This window comes from Cyrtonyx montezumae, unplaced genomic scaffold, assembly GCF_038088225.1.
Source record: "Cyrtonyx montezumae isolate F1298 unplaced genomic scaffold, pur_monq_1.0 scaffold_3, whole genome shotgun sequence".
NCBI classification, from domain to species: Eukaryota; Metazoa; Chordata; class Aves; order Galliformes; family Odontophoridae; genus Cyrtonyx; species Cyrtonyx montezumae.
Window position 1 is genome coordinate 72,919,764 of NW_027072034.1, and position 15,874 is coordinate 72,935,637.

The 15,874-nt window shown below is 47.8% G+C and overlaps 2 protein-coding genes and 2 non-coding genes across 4 annotated transcripts in view; 3 read left to right on the forward strand and 1 right to left on the reverse strand.

Annotated features, from left to right (window-relative positions):
• The window catches only part of RCSD1 (RCSD domain containing 1), a 34,171-nt gene extending 26,302 nt beyond the window's left edge, over positions 1 to 7,869 (forward strand). Inside the window, exons 3-7 of the mRNA XM_065741876.1 lie at positions 1,631 to 1,720; positions 3,029 to 3,100; positions 4,351 to 4,554; positions 5,399 to 6,050; positions 6,838 to 7,869. Of these exons, the coding sequence (XP_065597948.1) occupies positions 1,631 to 1,720; positions 3,029 to 3,100; positions 4,351 to 4,554; positions 5,399 to 6,034 (1,002 nt within the window). The 3' untranslated portion in view covers positions 6,035 to 6,050; positions 6,838 to 7,869. The remainder of the gene's footprint in view (positions 1 to 1,630; positions 1,721 to 3,028; positions 3,101 to 4,350; positions 4,555 to 5,398; positions 6,051 to 6,837) is intronic.
• A 1,200-nt stretch (positions 7,870 to 9,069) lies between these two features.
• TRNAP-CGG (transfer RNA proline (anticodon CGG)) lies at positions 9,070 to 9,141 on the forward strand. The gene has a single exon. It is a non-coding gene; the product is annotated as a tRNA-Pro (tRNA).
• A 382-nt stretch (positions 9,142 to 9,523) lies between these two features.
• TRNAP-AGG (transfer RNA proline (anticodon AGG)) lies at positions 9,524 to 9,595 on the reverse strand. Its single transcript has one exon. It is a non-coding gene; the product is annotated as a tRNA-Pro (tRNA).
• A 2,034-nt stretch (positions 9,596 to 11,629) lies between these two features.
• The window catches only part of MPZL1 (myelin protein zero like 1), a 35,553-nt gene continuing 31,308 nt past the window's right edge, over positions 11,630 to 15,874 (forward strand). The window contains 1 exon segment of the mRNA XM_065741878.1: positions 11,630 to 11,777. Coding sequence (XP_065597950.1) covers positions 11,651 to 11,777 — 127 coding nt within the window. The 5' untranslated portion in view covers positions 11,630 to 11,650.

A 15,874-nucleotide genomic window follows, 5' to 3' on the forward strand; every position in this document is an offset into this window, starting at 1 on the left:
CAGACTCTGAGCCTATCTCTGTGATGCTGAGGCTTTATTTTACTGAAAGCCCACTATGCAAAGCATCCAACTCACAAGTTGTTTTTCACCAGATAAGCAGAACACTTGAATACCTCTCTTAGGAAGAAAGGAGAATCAAAGTGTTCATGAATGTACACTGACATTTTAGGAGAGCCCCCTGTATCATTACACACTTTTTTGGAAGTGTAAATGCCTACTGACATGCCATCTCCAGATGGTAGGTTTAAAACTCCTTTAAAACTGAACTGTTTGCTTTTCTTGCTCAGCTGCTTTCAGTATTGTCCCAGGCTGGACCTAAGGGCATCCTCCCTGTAACCCATCATGTCTTTGTTGGGATATGCTGGTGACCTCTGTTCTGCAGGCCTGGGTGTGCCACTGTTTATCGGAGGTTAACACTCATATAGCTGGGCCCCAGGCTGGGAATAGCAATCTCTCCCTGGCCACTATTTTTTTTCTTCTAGTCACCAATACACTACTCCATCCATCCCATTATAGTCATTTCCTCTTCTTAAGGTATGGGACTTAATTGCACCAAGTTCCTCCCCCTTAGGAAGCTCAGTTAAGTTCCCAGACCTCTCTTATGTTATCTGCAGACCTCTGCTGTTCCCAAGCCCAGGCAGGGTAGAGGGGCCTCACAGTGAGGGAAAAACTCATTTTCTCCAGGGAGTGAGGAGGACAAAGTTTCCTGTCTTTTCTCTCCAACCCGCCTGTCACTTCCCCACAGCTTTCTCAGGCTGGCCTCAGATTAATGGCTGCCTGGAAGGTCCTTAACCCTTGCTTGACCCATGCCAGCAATGAGGAACATATCAGCCAGTGAACCTCTGACCATCACCGTGGCACAACACAGCACTGTTTGGTTGCAAAATGGTAGGGTTTCAATAAATCTTGGTGTTACTGCTTCCAAGTGTGATGTAAGGGGAAGAGCAAGACTGCTTTTGTCTGCTTAGAGATGCAGCATTACCATGGTTGGGTGTAATACCACCAGTAGTTAATGGAAATCAACTCCACTTGTCTTCCAAGGCATCCAGTTCTATAAAGAGCATGTGCCTAATCCATTTTTTCACATGCCTGCCTGTTATGAAGTAGCAAAACTATCCCCACATTATATTATGGATATTAAGAAATATCTACAATCTTGCCCAAAACTTAGTAAGATCATGAACCAGGTAGGAAGCTGAGATTCTTTAAGAATAAGTTGTGGTAATGAGACAGGAAAGAGAACAATGCCAAGCTATTCCAGTGGGTGGGGTGGGGAAAGGGGTTGTCCAGCAGGACACTTTGAAGATGAAGCTTCTGGGAAGGCTTCTCTATCCTTCACACCTCTGAAGAGCATCCTTTGCACAGAACTAACAGTCTCATGGTTCATGCTAAGAAAAGAGATATAGCCTGCTTTTCCAGTACTAGGATTGGGATTGAGATGCTGTGAGCCTAGCACGTATCCATATATTAATGTCATGTGGTGCCTTTTGGACATTTCCTTTAGGTAAGCTGGGCCCTGCTATCCAAGCAGGTCACTTACAGAGCATGCTGTTTGGTGCTTGAATTTCACTTAACATAACAACGACAAACTAATGTTTTTTCTGCTGAGTTAGTTGCTTTCTTCTCTTAGGTGCCACCACATAAGCCAACTCGGAGGAAACCACCATGCTCCCTTCCACTGTATTCCAACAAAACTGAGACAAGCCAGAACAATGGGCAAGTGAGTTATCAATTTAATCCAGGGACAAAGGATCTCTTCTCTGCAGTTTGTTCTGTCTTGAGGCATTAGCTTGCAGGTAGCACAGCGATCAAGCTGTGCAGCAGAAGACATCTGTCATGCACCATCAAACCCTCCCATGCTTCCACACAGGCACTGACTCAGAGATAGCAGCACGCTGCTTCCAACTCTGGTAACACAGAGACACATCCCACTTCTACTGTTTTTCTTTTTTACCTTACTACACTGACAGATCCACACAGTTACCACCTTTGAATCATTTTAATTCAGAACCTGCTAGAATTTATTACATTTGAACAGCATTTAGCACTGGCGGCATTTTTATTATTATTTTAACTTCAGATGAACACTAGAGGTTTAAATATAATAGTTCTGCTCTTCAGAATAAGGGAATAATTAATCTAGAGTGAAGAGGGTTTCTTTCAGCAATGCCTGCAGAATATTGTCTTGAGGTACTCTTCATACAGCACCCTAGAATAAGCAGATCCCAAGAAGATCCCAAGAAGCTGGCTGCGACTCACCCAAGTTTATATTCAAGCCCTTTCCAGTCACTTCTGTATTTCTGTAATGTCAAAATATGAGGTTTATCCACCAAACTTCACATCAGTGCCTGCCCTTAAGGAAATGGTTCTTGAACCTTTTTTTCTGATAGCTACAGGCTCTTGTTGCCTCCATGCCAGAGAAACACAGCCTTTAAAGTTTCACATTCCTTCCTTTTCCTTTGGATCTAAAAACAGTAATATGTTCCTTCTCAAAGAAATACTCTCCCTTTCTCAGTTTTGAGTCTCTCATAGCTCAACCATTCTGGCCACTTAGACTTTTCCTTTCCAAACTAACTGGGTACTCCGTAACTATTAGTTGAGTGGTAGCAGAAAGTCTTTACCATTATAAAAAGTTTGTAATGTTTTACCAACATTAAACCTTGTAGGCTTTGAGAGGTAGAATTTTAATCTGTCTAATCCTCACATAGTACCAGAGGAAACTATCATAGGTTAGATACTCAACTGAAAGCCATGTAGCAGCCTGTAACTCTGACACTTCAGCCAAAGGACAATAGCCTTTTCTTCCAAAAGAAGGATAGGTGCATATAGAGCCCTAAGATGTCTAGAAAACAAAAGGGGAGCATGATTAGGAAAGAAGAAGGGAAACTTTTGTGTGAAGGCCTTATATGAGGCTTCATTTGCTCCCTTACAAGCACTTCCATCTCTTCCAAGTTGTGCACTTGTTTTGCATTTCCTTTTTTTCACCTACTTTAATGTGACCTTTCCATGTTTTCATTTTGTTTTGCAGAAGCCATCTCCAAATGCTTGTCCCGTTCCCAAGGTCAAGGTGAAAAGCTCCCCCATGATTGAAAAGCTACAGGTAGGTCCTGAAAGAGCCCACGTAGTTGCCCCTGTCAATTAAAACTACTTGGCATTTGTCAGAGCCACTTCCCTTGCAGAGAAGCCACAAAGAGGACCCAGGAACTGAAGGTGACAGCTAGATAGAAAGGACAGTGGCCTCACCAACAAGGGCCTGGTCCCACTGTGCATAAACAAGGAGGGCAGAGCAGGTCTGCTAATGGGTAACCACTGTCAGAAGCAGTCCAGCTGTCCTTGAGCATGGGCACTGGCAGGTCAGTGTGAGGCACAGGTCTGGATCTGTGGTGTATACCGCATCACTTTAAAAGCACCTCATAAGATGGGAGGGAAGCTGTGGCTGAGGTTTTATCTACCTCTTTGTCCACAGCAGTTTAAACCACTTGCATGTCTGAGGGAGCTGACTTGGAGCAAAGACAGATGAAGTCCTGTGAGTGGACAGTGCCTTTGGGTCTCCACTAAGAGTGCTTAGAAACTCTGTGCTTTCTTCACCTCAGTTCCCCAAATTACACACAAGCAGCCTGTGCTTCTTGTGCTTTTTGTCTGTCAGTGGCACCTGATTCATGCCACTGAGGACAGCTCAACACTCAATAGCCCATAGACATGGTGCCCTACCACTGCCAGCTGCCAATGCTGGCAGCATACATGACTTCTGAACATAATGCCTCCTGAGCCCCCTGACACAACACAAGCCTATTCATAGCAGTGACCCTGTTCATGCACCCAAGGACATTTGCCTGCAGAACTTCTTGATGGCAGGCTAGCACAAGGTGCTTTGCCACAGTTAATCACAAACTTGTTTCTTTCCATGGCCTTCTCTCTCTCCTCATGGCTGTACAGACCATTCAGAAGACCTGCAGACCAACCTTGAAAAAGTGAGGTCTGCTTGGGCACAAACAGGGATGGTTTAAATTTCAATGTGATTGCTGACTGCTTGTTGATACCTTGGCTCAGCCACTGTATGCTGTGCTGGCTTGGCTGGGTCACTGGAAAATCCCCAAAGTCCTTAGGATGACAAAAGAACTCATCTTGAGATCCAGCTGTTGGGGAAGGGCAAATGTCCAGTCATAACTCCTCTGCCCGGACTTGTTTGTTGACAGTGTCACCAGGAGAGACCCATAACCAGAAGGTATGTGGGCTATGACAGCTGAGACGTGGTGGCCCCGTGGCGTGAGCAAGGGTTCCTCCACGTGGTTAATGCATGTATTACACACCGGTGTCACCCACGGCAGTGACGGGCGTTTTTCTTTGCAGGCCAATCTGGCTTTTGCGCCAGCAGCTCTGCTGCCGGGAGCATCTCCCAAAAGCCCTGGTCTGAAAGTCATGGTTTCTCCGTTCAGCACCCCTCCCTCAACGCCCAGCAGCCCAGGGATCCAGCCGCAGTCCTGTGAAGCAAGTGAGACGCCGGTCAGCTTTGATAAACCCCCAGAAGGCACTCAGCTGCAGTTCTATAACAAGGTAGGGCATCCACTAGGTCTCCAGCACAGCAGGATAAAGCCTGTCCATTGCTTGTAGCTGACGGGGAATGGGAAGGCTTTAGCCCTCAGTCCTCCCATAACAGTGTGGCTCAGTAGCCAAGTCAGGAGATCTAATTGCTGGGTTTGAAACAGCTCTTTGATGTACTTCTGTGAGTCTTCTCTCTGCCTACCAGTCCATAGGGTTTTGTGGGCCAGTGACTCCAGCAGCATTCATATCCCCATGGCTATAGAGAAGGAGTAAGGTAGGATTCAATTATTTCAGCTCAGCAGTAATTGGGTGGCTGATAGCTGAGCAGGGAGCACCATGAGGAGATGGTGCCACATGCCAGCAAATGTCAAAGGTGGCTAAGGTGCTGTTTGTGGAGCCGTGACAGTCTGCTCAGGTGCTGCACAGAGTGTACAGCACTTAAATGAGGAGCTGTAACCTGTATTCACTGCTTCCTCTGGATCGCAGACTCCTTCCTCAGCCACCAAACTGCAAAAAGTTAAAGAGGCTGAAGTGTCAGAAGAAGTCAGTGTCAGCAACATCTGCACCATGATATCAGTTTCTGTGGCTTACATTCTAACTTGGACAGTCTCACAGTTAATACCAGGACAGTGATCTTCAGCATCAGCTCTACAGAGAGAAAGAAGGTTATATTTTGGGGAGCTGCTTATCCTATAAAGTACTCTTTCAGCAACAGATAGTCCCCACACCTCTCAGTAGCAAAGCAGGAAAACCAGTGCAGCAATCAAGTTTCCCCCAGTATTTCCCTCTATTGTGCTTTCCTGCTTTCCAGTACTGTTCTTTGATTGCTTCAGTGTCTTCTTTTCCTGCCTTCAAGGTGCGGACGCGGGGATCAATAAAGCGTAGGCCGCCTTCCAGGAAGTTCCGAAGATCTCTGTCTGACTATGGAGACGGGGAAGATTTAGGGAACATCATTCCCTCTCCAGAAAATGGTGCCAAGGAAGATGAGGATGAAGTATTTGGGAATAAGGGTAAGACAGATGAAGCAGAAACAGGGAACAAAGAAATAAAGAAGCAGACGGTGTCTGATGAGAAGCCCCCATCGAGGAGAGGATCCAGCAGATCAGAAAATGAAGAGAAAGGGGAAAAGCAGGCAGAAGAAATGACTCCTTGCAAGAGTAATGCAGGAGATACAGAAAAGGAGGAGGAGGAGGTGTGTCGTGGTGCTTCAGGAGAGGAGAACTCACCCCAGTCACCCTCTGAAGACAAGGAAGATAAGGTGTCTGAGGCTCCTCAGGGACAAGAGCAGGAAGGTGGTGCCTGTGAACAGGAGAAGGGAGAAGAAGAGAAGGAAGAAGCTGAAGAAAAGGAGACCAGTGAGAGCACAGTCACACAGAGAACGTCAGACACTGAAGAAACACCACTGGCATCTGAACCGCTGCAGGAGGCAGTGGGTTTAGAGACTGCCAGTGAGCCTTTAACATCACCCATGCAGGACATGGGGACAGAGTAGCTGTGACACACACAAGGTAAGTGTGGTCAGCATGAGAATAATTCCTAAAATACCAGAAGTTTTTGCTTACTAGTAAAAATGCAAAGTGTGACAGAACATGCCAACATTTATGCTGCTTCCTACACCTCAAGAGTATAAAATCTCAACATTTCAAACAACCAGTTCTCCAAGCTGGTGTTACAGAAAAAGGGAACAAGGAGACAAAGAAGGAACAAACAATTCTATCTGCAGTACAATGAAAGAGGCTCTCTGATGCAGACATCCCAACTGCTGTTTTGAAAGCAATTTGAAAGTAGAAACCGTGTTTAATACTAACTCTACTTTGTATGTACTATTCTGTAGACCTCCCTGCATGTACGTATTTTTGTGTGCACATGTATAGATACATGCATACATTTACAGGCACTGTATTTATAGGTATATACCTTGTTATCCTGTTAGCTACGCTGACAAAAATCATGTATACACTCACACCAGTTTCATGATCAGCCCTGCAAGCAGCCTCTATGAGCCTCCACCACTTCCAATAGAAGATTTCCTCTGACTAAAGCAGAGCTTGTTCCATATAGCTTATTCCTGATTTTCCAGCCACTGGCAACATAGCCACAAACGTCTGAGGAAACATCTCCTTTCACCTCAACCTGCCTCCTTTTCAAATGTATCCTTGGTTGGGCAAGGACTGACTGAAAGAGGCAGTCTAGCATGGAAACCACCAAAGTACCCACAGTCACAGATTCCCCACTTGCGTATTTACTTAGACCTATCATTATTTTTCATCATTTTTGTCCTTTTTCCTTCTCCAGAGGACATACCCAACCAGGACACAGGAGATGATGTGTGAATAGGAGCCATCTAACTCAATCAAGGTGGAAGCTACTGGCAAACCTTCAGTGGCAGGAGAGGAGCAGAGTACGGATGTCCCCCGAGATCCAGACTGATCCCAGAGCTGAGTGGCTGCTCACCATCTCTCTGCTTCGCACCATCATATTTTGTGACAGTCAGAACAAGAGACTGCCTTACAATCACTAGGGAGCACAAAACTGAGGTGCTGGCTGACTTCACAAGGTGGTAACTGGAGACTGAGAGATCTGCTTGCTACGTGCTGTCCTGGATTTGGCAGCCACTCCTGGGCCCTCTGTTCCTTATTCCTGCTGAGCTCCAGAATGTCATTTTATTCTCCCCTGCACTGGTCTTAGATGAAGTTCGTCAGCTACATACATATGTGTATGGTGCTTTTTCAGTAGCTTCTTTTGAAATATCTTGAGTTTTCAAATTTCAGCAAATAATGTTTCAATTGTAGGAAAAAAAGAGTATATTTTCTCCATATATGTTAATGCAGACAATGTGAATTCTGAATGTGGAAAAATCTCTTAGGAAATTGTTCATAAAGCATAAAATGCCTTTGAAGTGGGGGATTGAGCTGGCTGATCTGTGAAACACCCAGTCATGGTAAGCAGTTTTTGTGTCCTTCAACTTTTTGGAGTGATTTTAGTGCTGGTGGAAAGTAACAACGAACAGACATGAGGCACGGAAAAGATGTGCTGAGGACAGGCCAAGTTCTCTTACCCAACGCTGTGGTCCAGTCCTGATTTAAAAGAGCCACCTGTCCATCAGTCTTTTTGACTTCCAAACTCTGCCTTTTGATTCCCTTTTGAAACTACTCAGTGATGCTTTTGATGGGAAGCACCCCAATTTACTAGAAACAGCCTATTAATTTTATTTGAGTGAAAGTCACCCGGGGTTCAGCACTATGGACACAGCTACAGAGACCAAAGGCAGAGCCAGGCAGCTCCTCTTCATCCCTCACAAAGCTCCTCCTAGTGAATATTAAGCTGAGCAGAGGCCCGTGCTGTCCAATGAGCAGGCACAAGGATTTAACACAACACAGCCCATGTCCCTCCTACACTGGGCTCTGAAGCACAGCACTGTTACAAAACCCAGGGTTTGGAGGGATGTCCCCTTTCTGTTCGACAGCTCTAAAATCACAAAGGAAGACGTCTCTATGCCTCTATGCCCTGCCTTTCTTCTCCTCGAGCACTGTGGGGTTACCTGTCGAAAGCCAGACACATATGCCCTGGTATGTAGAATGGGCTTATTGGCAAACATGACACCCACATCCTTTTGAGCCATGTTATGGAGTACTGTGGCCTTTGGACCTATTTTAATGCATTTGTTAAAGCTTGTATGCCAGGGCAGGCTGCAATCGTTCACTGTATCCTGTTTCCTCTCTCAGCAGCGTCCCACCTGTGAGTGACTGTGCCTGACTGTATATATCAATTCATGTGTGCCTGTTTAGAGAATGAGCATGCGTGTCCCGAGCAAGGGAGTGGAAATCTGAGGGAGAAACAGAAGAAATAAATGGTGGAATAAAAAGAAAACTAAACAAAACGTGTGTTTCCTGCTGGGTCAGCGTAGGAGCCTGAAGCAGCAGGCAACACTGGCACGGGCTGCACACAAACCTCACACTCGTCCCTTCTACAGGCTGAGCGAGAGCAATTTTGGAAAAAATCACAGCGCTGCAAAAGCGGAGTGCAGGTAGCTACGTATCCCTGCCGTGACCTTGCTGCCAGGATACAGGGGGCAGAACTAAGGACACCAATGGGCAAACGGGAGTAAGCGACGACAGCGGGAAGCCCCGACTGTCGATCGGTGTGTCCATCAGCCCTCGCCCTGCCCGGCGGTGGGAAGGAGATACCCACACCCCGGCAGCGGCCGACACGGTTAAACCACGGCCATCCGAGGGGAGGAGCGGGAACGTTTCCTAGTGTCCCCTCCCTTCGCTGAGAATGAGCTCGCCCGGCTTCAAGCCCCCGCCTCGGCCAGGGTCGGAGCGAGCGTGTGAGGCTGGAGGAGCCGTGGCAGGCGTCGCAGCTCGGCGGAGAAGCGGCGTGGGCGACGGGCGAGCGGAACAGCGGCAGTTTGAGGGGAGAAGGGGGCATAGCAAAGCACGAAAACATTCGCGTGGGGGACTGGCCGCGGGCAGGAGGAGGCGGAGATGAGTCAAGTGTTCAGTTAAGGAAAAGCCGGCAGAGAGCGGCTCGTTGGTCTAGGGGTATGATTCTCGCTTCGGGTGCGAGAGGTCCCGGGTTCAAATCCCGGACGAGCCCTCGGTCGAGGGAGGAGGTAGCTCCTTCTATTTTTGCCGCCGTGCATCTTTAGTGTGTTTTTTGTTGATGTCTTGGCTGTTCCGCGACGGGCTGGCATCGCGGGGCTTAGAGGGGTGCGGGCGGGGCAACGCCGGCGGTGAGGGGAGGCAGGGGGCAAGCAGGCTCAATGCGAAAGGGGAATACAAGACGGAGAAGGGGTCCTTCCCCTGGCGACCCGCTCACGCTGATCTCATTCTTAGAATGGAACAGCGCGTCGCTCGCGCCGCTGCTCCGTGCGGTGGCAACGGCTGTTTGTAATGCGTGCAGGGCTCGGCCTGTCCTGCAGCCGACAAGTGGGCGGATGTAGGACGGCAAGGAGGAGGTAGGGAGAAAAAAAAAAGTTGGGCTCGTCCGGGATTTGAACCCGGGACCTCTCGCACCCTAAGCGAGAATCATACCCCTAGACCAACGAGCCACTACGAGAAAAGGGTTTGTGCCCTTCCACAGGAACAACTGCCCGAAGAATCCCACCTGGCACAGCTTTACTTCGTGTGGCCGTCGGCTGCCGGCAGAAGATGGTCATTCAGTCTTTGTGATCTGATAAAGGATTATGGTAAGCAGACCTGGTGCTCTTCCAGGTGCTCTCTGTGCTGGCCAGCAGTGCTGGTGAGCTGGGCCATCGCAGAGCTTCACCAGGCCAAGCAGGGCTACATAGGTCGCTCTGGAAGTAACGCCTCCTATTTATTTCCATGGAAATGACAACAAATATAAAGAGCACAATAACACTCATTGATAGAGTAAATTCTCAGCTACAAAAGCTATTTTTCAACACAGTCACTGCCATTAGCTACGCATATCTGCCAGCAATGAACAAAAGCCTGCATGCTGTGCTTGTAAAAATCTTCTCCAGCAAAAGTGACCCCTGTTTCACAACCACTATGTGGGCACTGTTGCAAGGAAAATGTTGCCCATGCAGTCCATCTTTCGTTGTGCTCACATCCACTGTTTGGTCCCCAGAAACATTCAGCAAGCGTCACTGAATGCCACTGAGTGCCATGTCTTCTTCACAGAGGAACTCAATGACTCACCTTTGCTCCATGTGTACTTTCTCATCAGACACCATTCTGTCAGACTGCCCCTCTGCCACCATCGCGTGGCAACAACATGTAACAAAATATTGATGTGAAGGCTCAGCCTTTACTGCCACACCACCAACATCCACCTCTGACACTGTGGGCCAACATACTAAAATAGAATCACAGAACTGTAGGGTTGGAACGGACCTCTAGAGATCATCTAGTCCAACCCCTCGCTAAAGCAGGTTCCTTAGAGTGGGTTACACAGGAAAGCATCCAGGTGGGTTTTGAATATTTCCAGAGAAGGGTACTCCACTACCTCTCTGGGCAGCCTGTGCCAGTGCTCTGTCACCCTTAAAGTAAAGAATATCTTTCTTACGCTTGCATGGAAGTGCCTGTGTTCCAGTTTGTGCCCACTGCCCCTTCTCCTGTTGCTGGGCACCACCAAAGAGCCCAGCCCCATCCACTTGACTCCTGCCCATTACATATTGATAAGCACTGATAAAGCACCCCCTCATCCTTCTCTTCATCATGCTGAGCAGCCTCAGAGCTTTCAGCCTTTCAAATATAGGCCATTCATAAACTCCATGGAGAAGAGTATATTTGAAAAAGGGGTATGATTTTTAAAAATTTGGGGTTAGCTACCTTGAGAAAATGCCTAGGAAGACAAAGGTTGGGGTGTTCAGGGGTTGAAGGTAAAGCAGCAGGCACTGATGTGGCATCTTCAATGGAAGCGAGTACCTTCAGTCACCGAGCAGAGCTATAACCTGTCCTGGCTTTCTAGAAAACTTCCAGCATGGTTAGCTGTGGAACACACTCCAGAGCTCTCCCCAGGGCACGTATAATGAAGGCACAAGCTATGACGCCAGAAATCCTAGTAGAGCCGTGGGCCTGCTGCCAGTGCCGTCCTGGGGCCTCCTCCCTGAGGAGGTGCACGCAGCACGCAGGAGCCCCGCGCCTGTGTTTTAGGGCCGGGAACTCTCACGTGTGCGGTGAGCAACAGCCTTGTGATCTGGAGGAGGGTGCTCAACTTCATTAAAATACAACCGGAATTTTCAGGCTAAAGCCAAACGCGGTTATCCCAACGTTAGCCGCGGAAGCAGCTGGGTGGCGGTCGACTCCTTTCTCGGCTTTTCGCCGCTCAGCTGTCCGATACCACCGACCGCACAGAGCAGGCCCGACCCCGCACCGGGACCGACACGCTCGCGGCACCGCCCGGCGGGGCCGGGAGAACCGATCACGTGCCCGGCTCGGGAGGCGGGACGGCACGCTTCCGTCTCGGATTGGGCGTCGAGGTTTGACGGATCGGCACACCAACCAATCCCCGCGAAGAAACGGGGCGGGGACGAGCGGGCCGCGGGAGGTGTGTGCGAGTGACGGCGGCAGGGCCCTATCCCGACGAGGGAAGAGGGCCGCGAGGTGCGAGGGGGAGGTCCGGCGGCCGGGGGCGGACAATGGGGGCGCGGGGAGGTGGCAGCAGGAAAATGGCAGCGGCCGGAGGCACCGCGGGACGCTCGGCGGTTGTTGTGGCCGCACGGCTGCCGTTCTCGTCCTGCCTGCTGGCCGCCGCGCTGGCTGCCGGTGAGTGAGGGGCGGCCGCCGCTCGTCCCCGTGAGGCCGCGCCCGCGGCCCGGGCGGGTCTGTGGGGTGGCGGGGGAATCGGCGGGGGATGCGGGCGCCGATCCGCCTTCCTCCGCGCTGGGGGAGCGGGGCGGCTCGGCCCCCGTGGCACGGCTGGTCCTCCGTGGGCACGGAGCGCGAGGTGCTGGGGTGAGCGGCCGGCCGCGCCCGTCGGGAAGGGCCCCGGGCGGGGAGAGCTCCCCCGGGGTCCCGCGCTGCCCTGCGGTCGGGGAGAGGCGCTCCGGTTCTTGAAACGCCTCTCCTGTTTGTCGGTGGTGGGCAGAGGGCTGCTTGGCATGCCGTTTGGTGACCCCCTGTTATCCGAGGAAGCTGCTCGCTCGGTTTAAATCCACCTTCCTTGGTGGGTTTGACTTCTGGTTCTCTAACTGGTGCTGCGTGTGTTTTCTGCACTAGTGCGGGAATTTGCTTCTTCTCTTTCCAGATCAAAAGCAAAACGTCCAACGTGTGTTGGACGCCATAGCACTCAAGCGTATTGTACTTGCAAAAGGCAAAGGGTCGGTTATCGCCCTGCAGATGTACCCCGGGCATGTCATCCCACAGGTGCCAGGTTCTGCCAGGGCCTAGCGACCCAGCACGTGGCAACCATGATGCACATCAACCTCTCTGTTCCACATCTTTGTTTGCGCAGTCGTGAGACACCAGCCCTCTTTGTTGAGGAGGGGTGCCATGGAGCGGGTAGGTGACCAGCCATTGGGAAGCTGGAGTTATAGGAAACAACTTTGAAAGCACCTTTTGTGTTTGGTCAGTGGAGAAATATTTGGGTGGAGCAGTAATGACATCAGCCAAAATCAAGCGTTTGTGACTCGTATAAACGTAGAGTAAGTACACAGCTAATATTGGAGTGGTAGTAATGGTGAGAATAAAGCTTAACTTTGCTTTGGCATACATGCTGACAGGGTAAATTGTTCTATGTTTGCTGTTTAATTTTGAAATGAAAACAAGCAACTTTCTTAAGGCAGCTCTGCGTGTGTATGTATGTTTGTGTGTCACCTGAAAGAGTCCTTGCTTGGCAGTACTTGCTTAGTGGTTGCAACTGCGTAAAGGAAGTTAGTAGCAGTCTCTAAAGAAGTTTGATGTCTTCTCTGTTCTGGAAGGTTCTGAAAAATACAACCTGTAAGTCTGTGAAAAGGATCTGTGTGCAGTGGTGAGGAACTTTTTTCCAAATGGCTTTTGTTAACCTAAATTTCTGCATTTGGCAAGAAGCGTAAGCAGAGTTTGTTAAGGCTTGCTGTACACTTTCAGAGGCAGCATAATGCTTGGAATGAAGTAGGTAAATAAGCTGAATATATAGCTTACAGTTAAACTTAGTTCTTTGAAAATAAATATGGAGACTAGAGGAAGAAGGACACATACTTCTCTTGACCACAACAAAAGGTAGAACTGCGGTAATGCTATGGAAGCTCAGAGGAAGAGCTGGCTGCAGAGCATGAGGTTGTAACCAAATGTGGTATCTTAAAGGCAAGCAAAGCTGCAAGATACTCTTTTGAAGGAGATCTTCCTGAGGGTGGGTAATGCAAGATTACACTTAAGAGGATTGAATGGATGCTAAAACAACTATTTTATCTGCGTTGAACAGTGATCCTGTGGCATGATATATATATTCAGTATAACTATTGAATGTTTCCTTCTTCAAATCGGAAGTTACTCCCATGTTGGCTTCTCCTCCCCAGGCTTATACCATACATGGTTAATCCTTCTGTTTTCTTTGAACCTTCTGTTTTCTTTGAAAATACTCTTCTTTTATATATATATTTTCTTCTTAAATGTGGAGCTGACGCAAGGTTTATGTCTGTACATGGGACTAAGAACTATGTTGCAAGCTGCTACCTCTACTTGGATATACAAAGTAACTAGTTGATTGGTGTGGAGAAGATAACCTTCTCTTGAGTTTAAGGGTATAAGCAGTCATATGTAGCGATCTGCCTTTCAGGTCCCATGTGTTGCTTCACTTCCTGCAATTTAGCAAGGCTTTTTTTTGCCTTCCTCTTTCCTTGTGCTGAATTTTCATCTAAGGAGAAACTGAGAAGTGAGAAACCACCAAGCAAGAGGAAGGGCAGTAATAACTTCCTGTTCTTTTTACTGCTTGTCTGCTCAGGTGTGATATGTGGCTGGGGAGAGTGCTGCACAGTTAGCTGCAGTGGTTTGTGTCTTTTCTCCCTCCTGATGTTCTTCATGGCCTGTAGTGAGACAGTAATGTTACTAAGTGGGATGTGTTGTACAGACTGGGTTTAACATCATGGTCTGTTTTGTCAAGCCAAGCACGTAATTGTTGCTTCATGGCTAAATCCAGATGACAAGTGTTAGGCTTATTTTCTTGCATACAGCTGCATGTGTGCTTTGGAGTTCATCCTATTTGTTTATGCTTAGTCATCTGAGAACTCAATTGCTTCCTTTTTTTGTAAAAATGAAAGATAATTCACAAATGTTTTGTGATTCCTGTGGGCATTTGTGGCATGAGTAGTTAATCTAGATATAGGTTCATAAGGTTGGAAAGGACCTACAAGATCATCTAGTCCAACCATCCTCCTATCACTATCCCTACCCAACTACTAAATCAAATCCCTAATGATCTCTTGTATGGTGGGTGAGCCTTGAGCAGCTAGTCAGAGCATCAGGGAAATGGATTATCTTGGAATCCTGAGTTTTTAAGTCATATAAGTAATCACTTAAAGTGAGATCATATCTGTCTTTAAAGCAAGGGTGGTGCCTGATTACTTCGGAAAGTCTTAAAGAATGTATAGATGTTACTACAAAGAGGGTTAGTATTTCTACTGTTCTTTTTCATGCAAAGTCTGACTTTTGCTCCCTGTCTCTTACTGCCCTTGTACACACTCACATGTATGTGCAGGTACACACAGGTCAATGTAACAAGCAGAGGAGTACTGAGATGTTAAATACTTCTAGTGTCTGCTATAACTTCATGCTTACCTGTGTGTTTCAGTTGCTACTTGAAATGTTTCATGAAAACAACAATGCAAGTCAGGGTTGTGATGCTCTCTTCATGTTTGTGCCAGGTTTAGTCAGGATTGTTGTGTTCACCCAGTCAGAAGCAGTTAGTTCTTTCAAACGGAGCCCACTGATGTTGTAAGCAGAAAGGCTTCCTTGCTCACAGCACTTGCTTGGTTTCTGCAAGGGGAAGAGGTGCTAAGGTAGGTAAACTCTACCCTCTAGAAGTTGGGTTGAAGGTGGGACTACTGCTCAGGTTACCTTGCTTGTAGCAGCAATAAGTTCTTGAATAAGTTGGGAAGGTGGCTTAATGTTTTGGTGAGAGAATGTGGCATGTTAGATGCCTAGGTTTCCCTTGACCACCAGCCTCCCAGCAGTCCTCTTCCTCTGTGTAATGATACATATAACCTTTTCACTTGCTGTCTGGATTGCAACGGATTAAGAAACATGTTAATCAGCTTTTGCACTGCCTGTCATTAACCTTACTTTATTCTGACTGGGAACAGTGGGCTATGGGTGCCATCTGTCCTGGTTTTATAAGGCAGATGTCCTGTCAGGTTTAAATTGAAAGATTATTGAATGCTTACTCAGGATATCCCAGGAATAAATCAGAAAGTTCAGGAAGCTCTGAGTATGGAAACTTTTGCATTATTTATGTTTGCTGTTTTTTACTTTTTTTTTAACTCTCTTTGGAGATTTGCTTGTCTTCATTAGTGGGCTGATCTAGATTAGTATTACCCTGTGTATAGTGACTAGTGCACTAGAAAGAATACTGAATTATTGTGTAAGTGGAAGCTGTGGCAGTAGAGAACAAGAAGGTCTGAACTGATAGGGAGTTCAAATGGCAGTGATTTATGGTTATTTCATGACAACAGCTATTTAGCAGAGCAAGTAATTACTTGGAATGGTGTTCAGCAGTATGCAAAGCCCATACCCATAGCACAAGTGCTGCGGATATGTGCTTTGACACATGGTCAACATCAGTATTGTTTTCTGAGCTAGTTGAATGAGTGGATGACCCTTCAGACAGGCAGTCTTTTTTAATTCCAGTGATTCCTTCCCACCTCCATCGCTTTAAAGTGATCAGATCA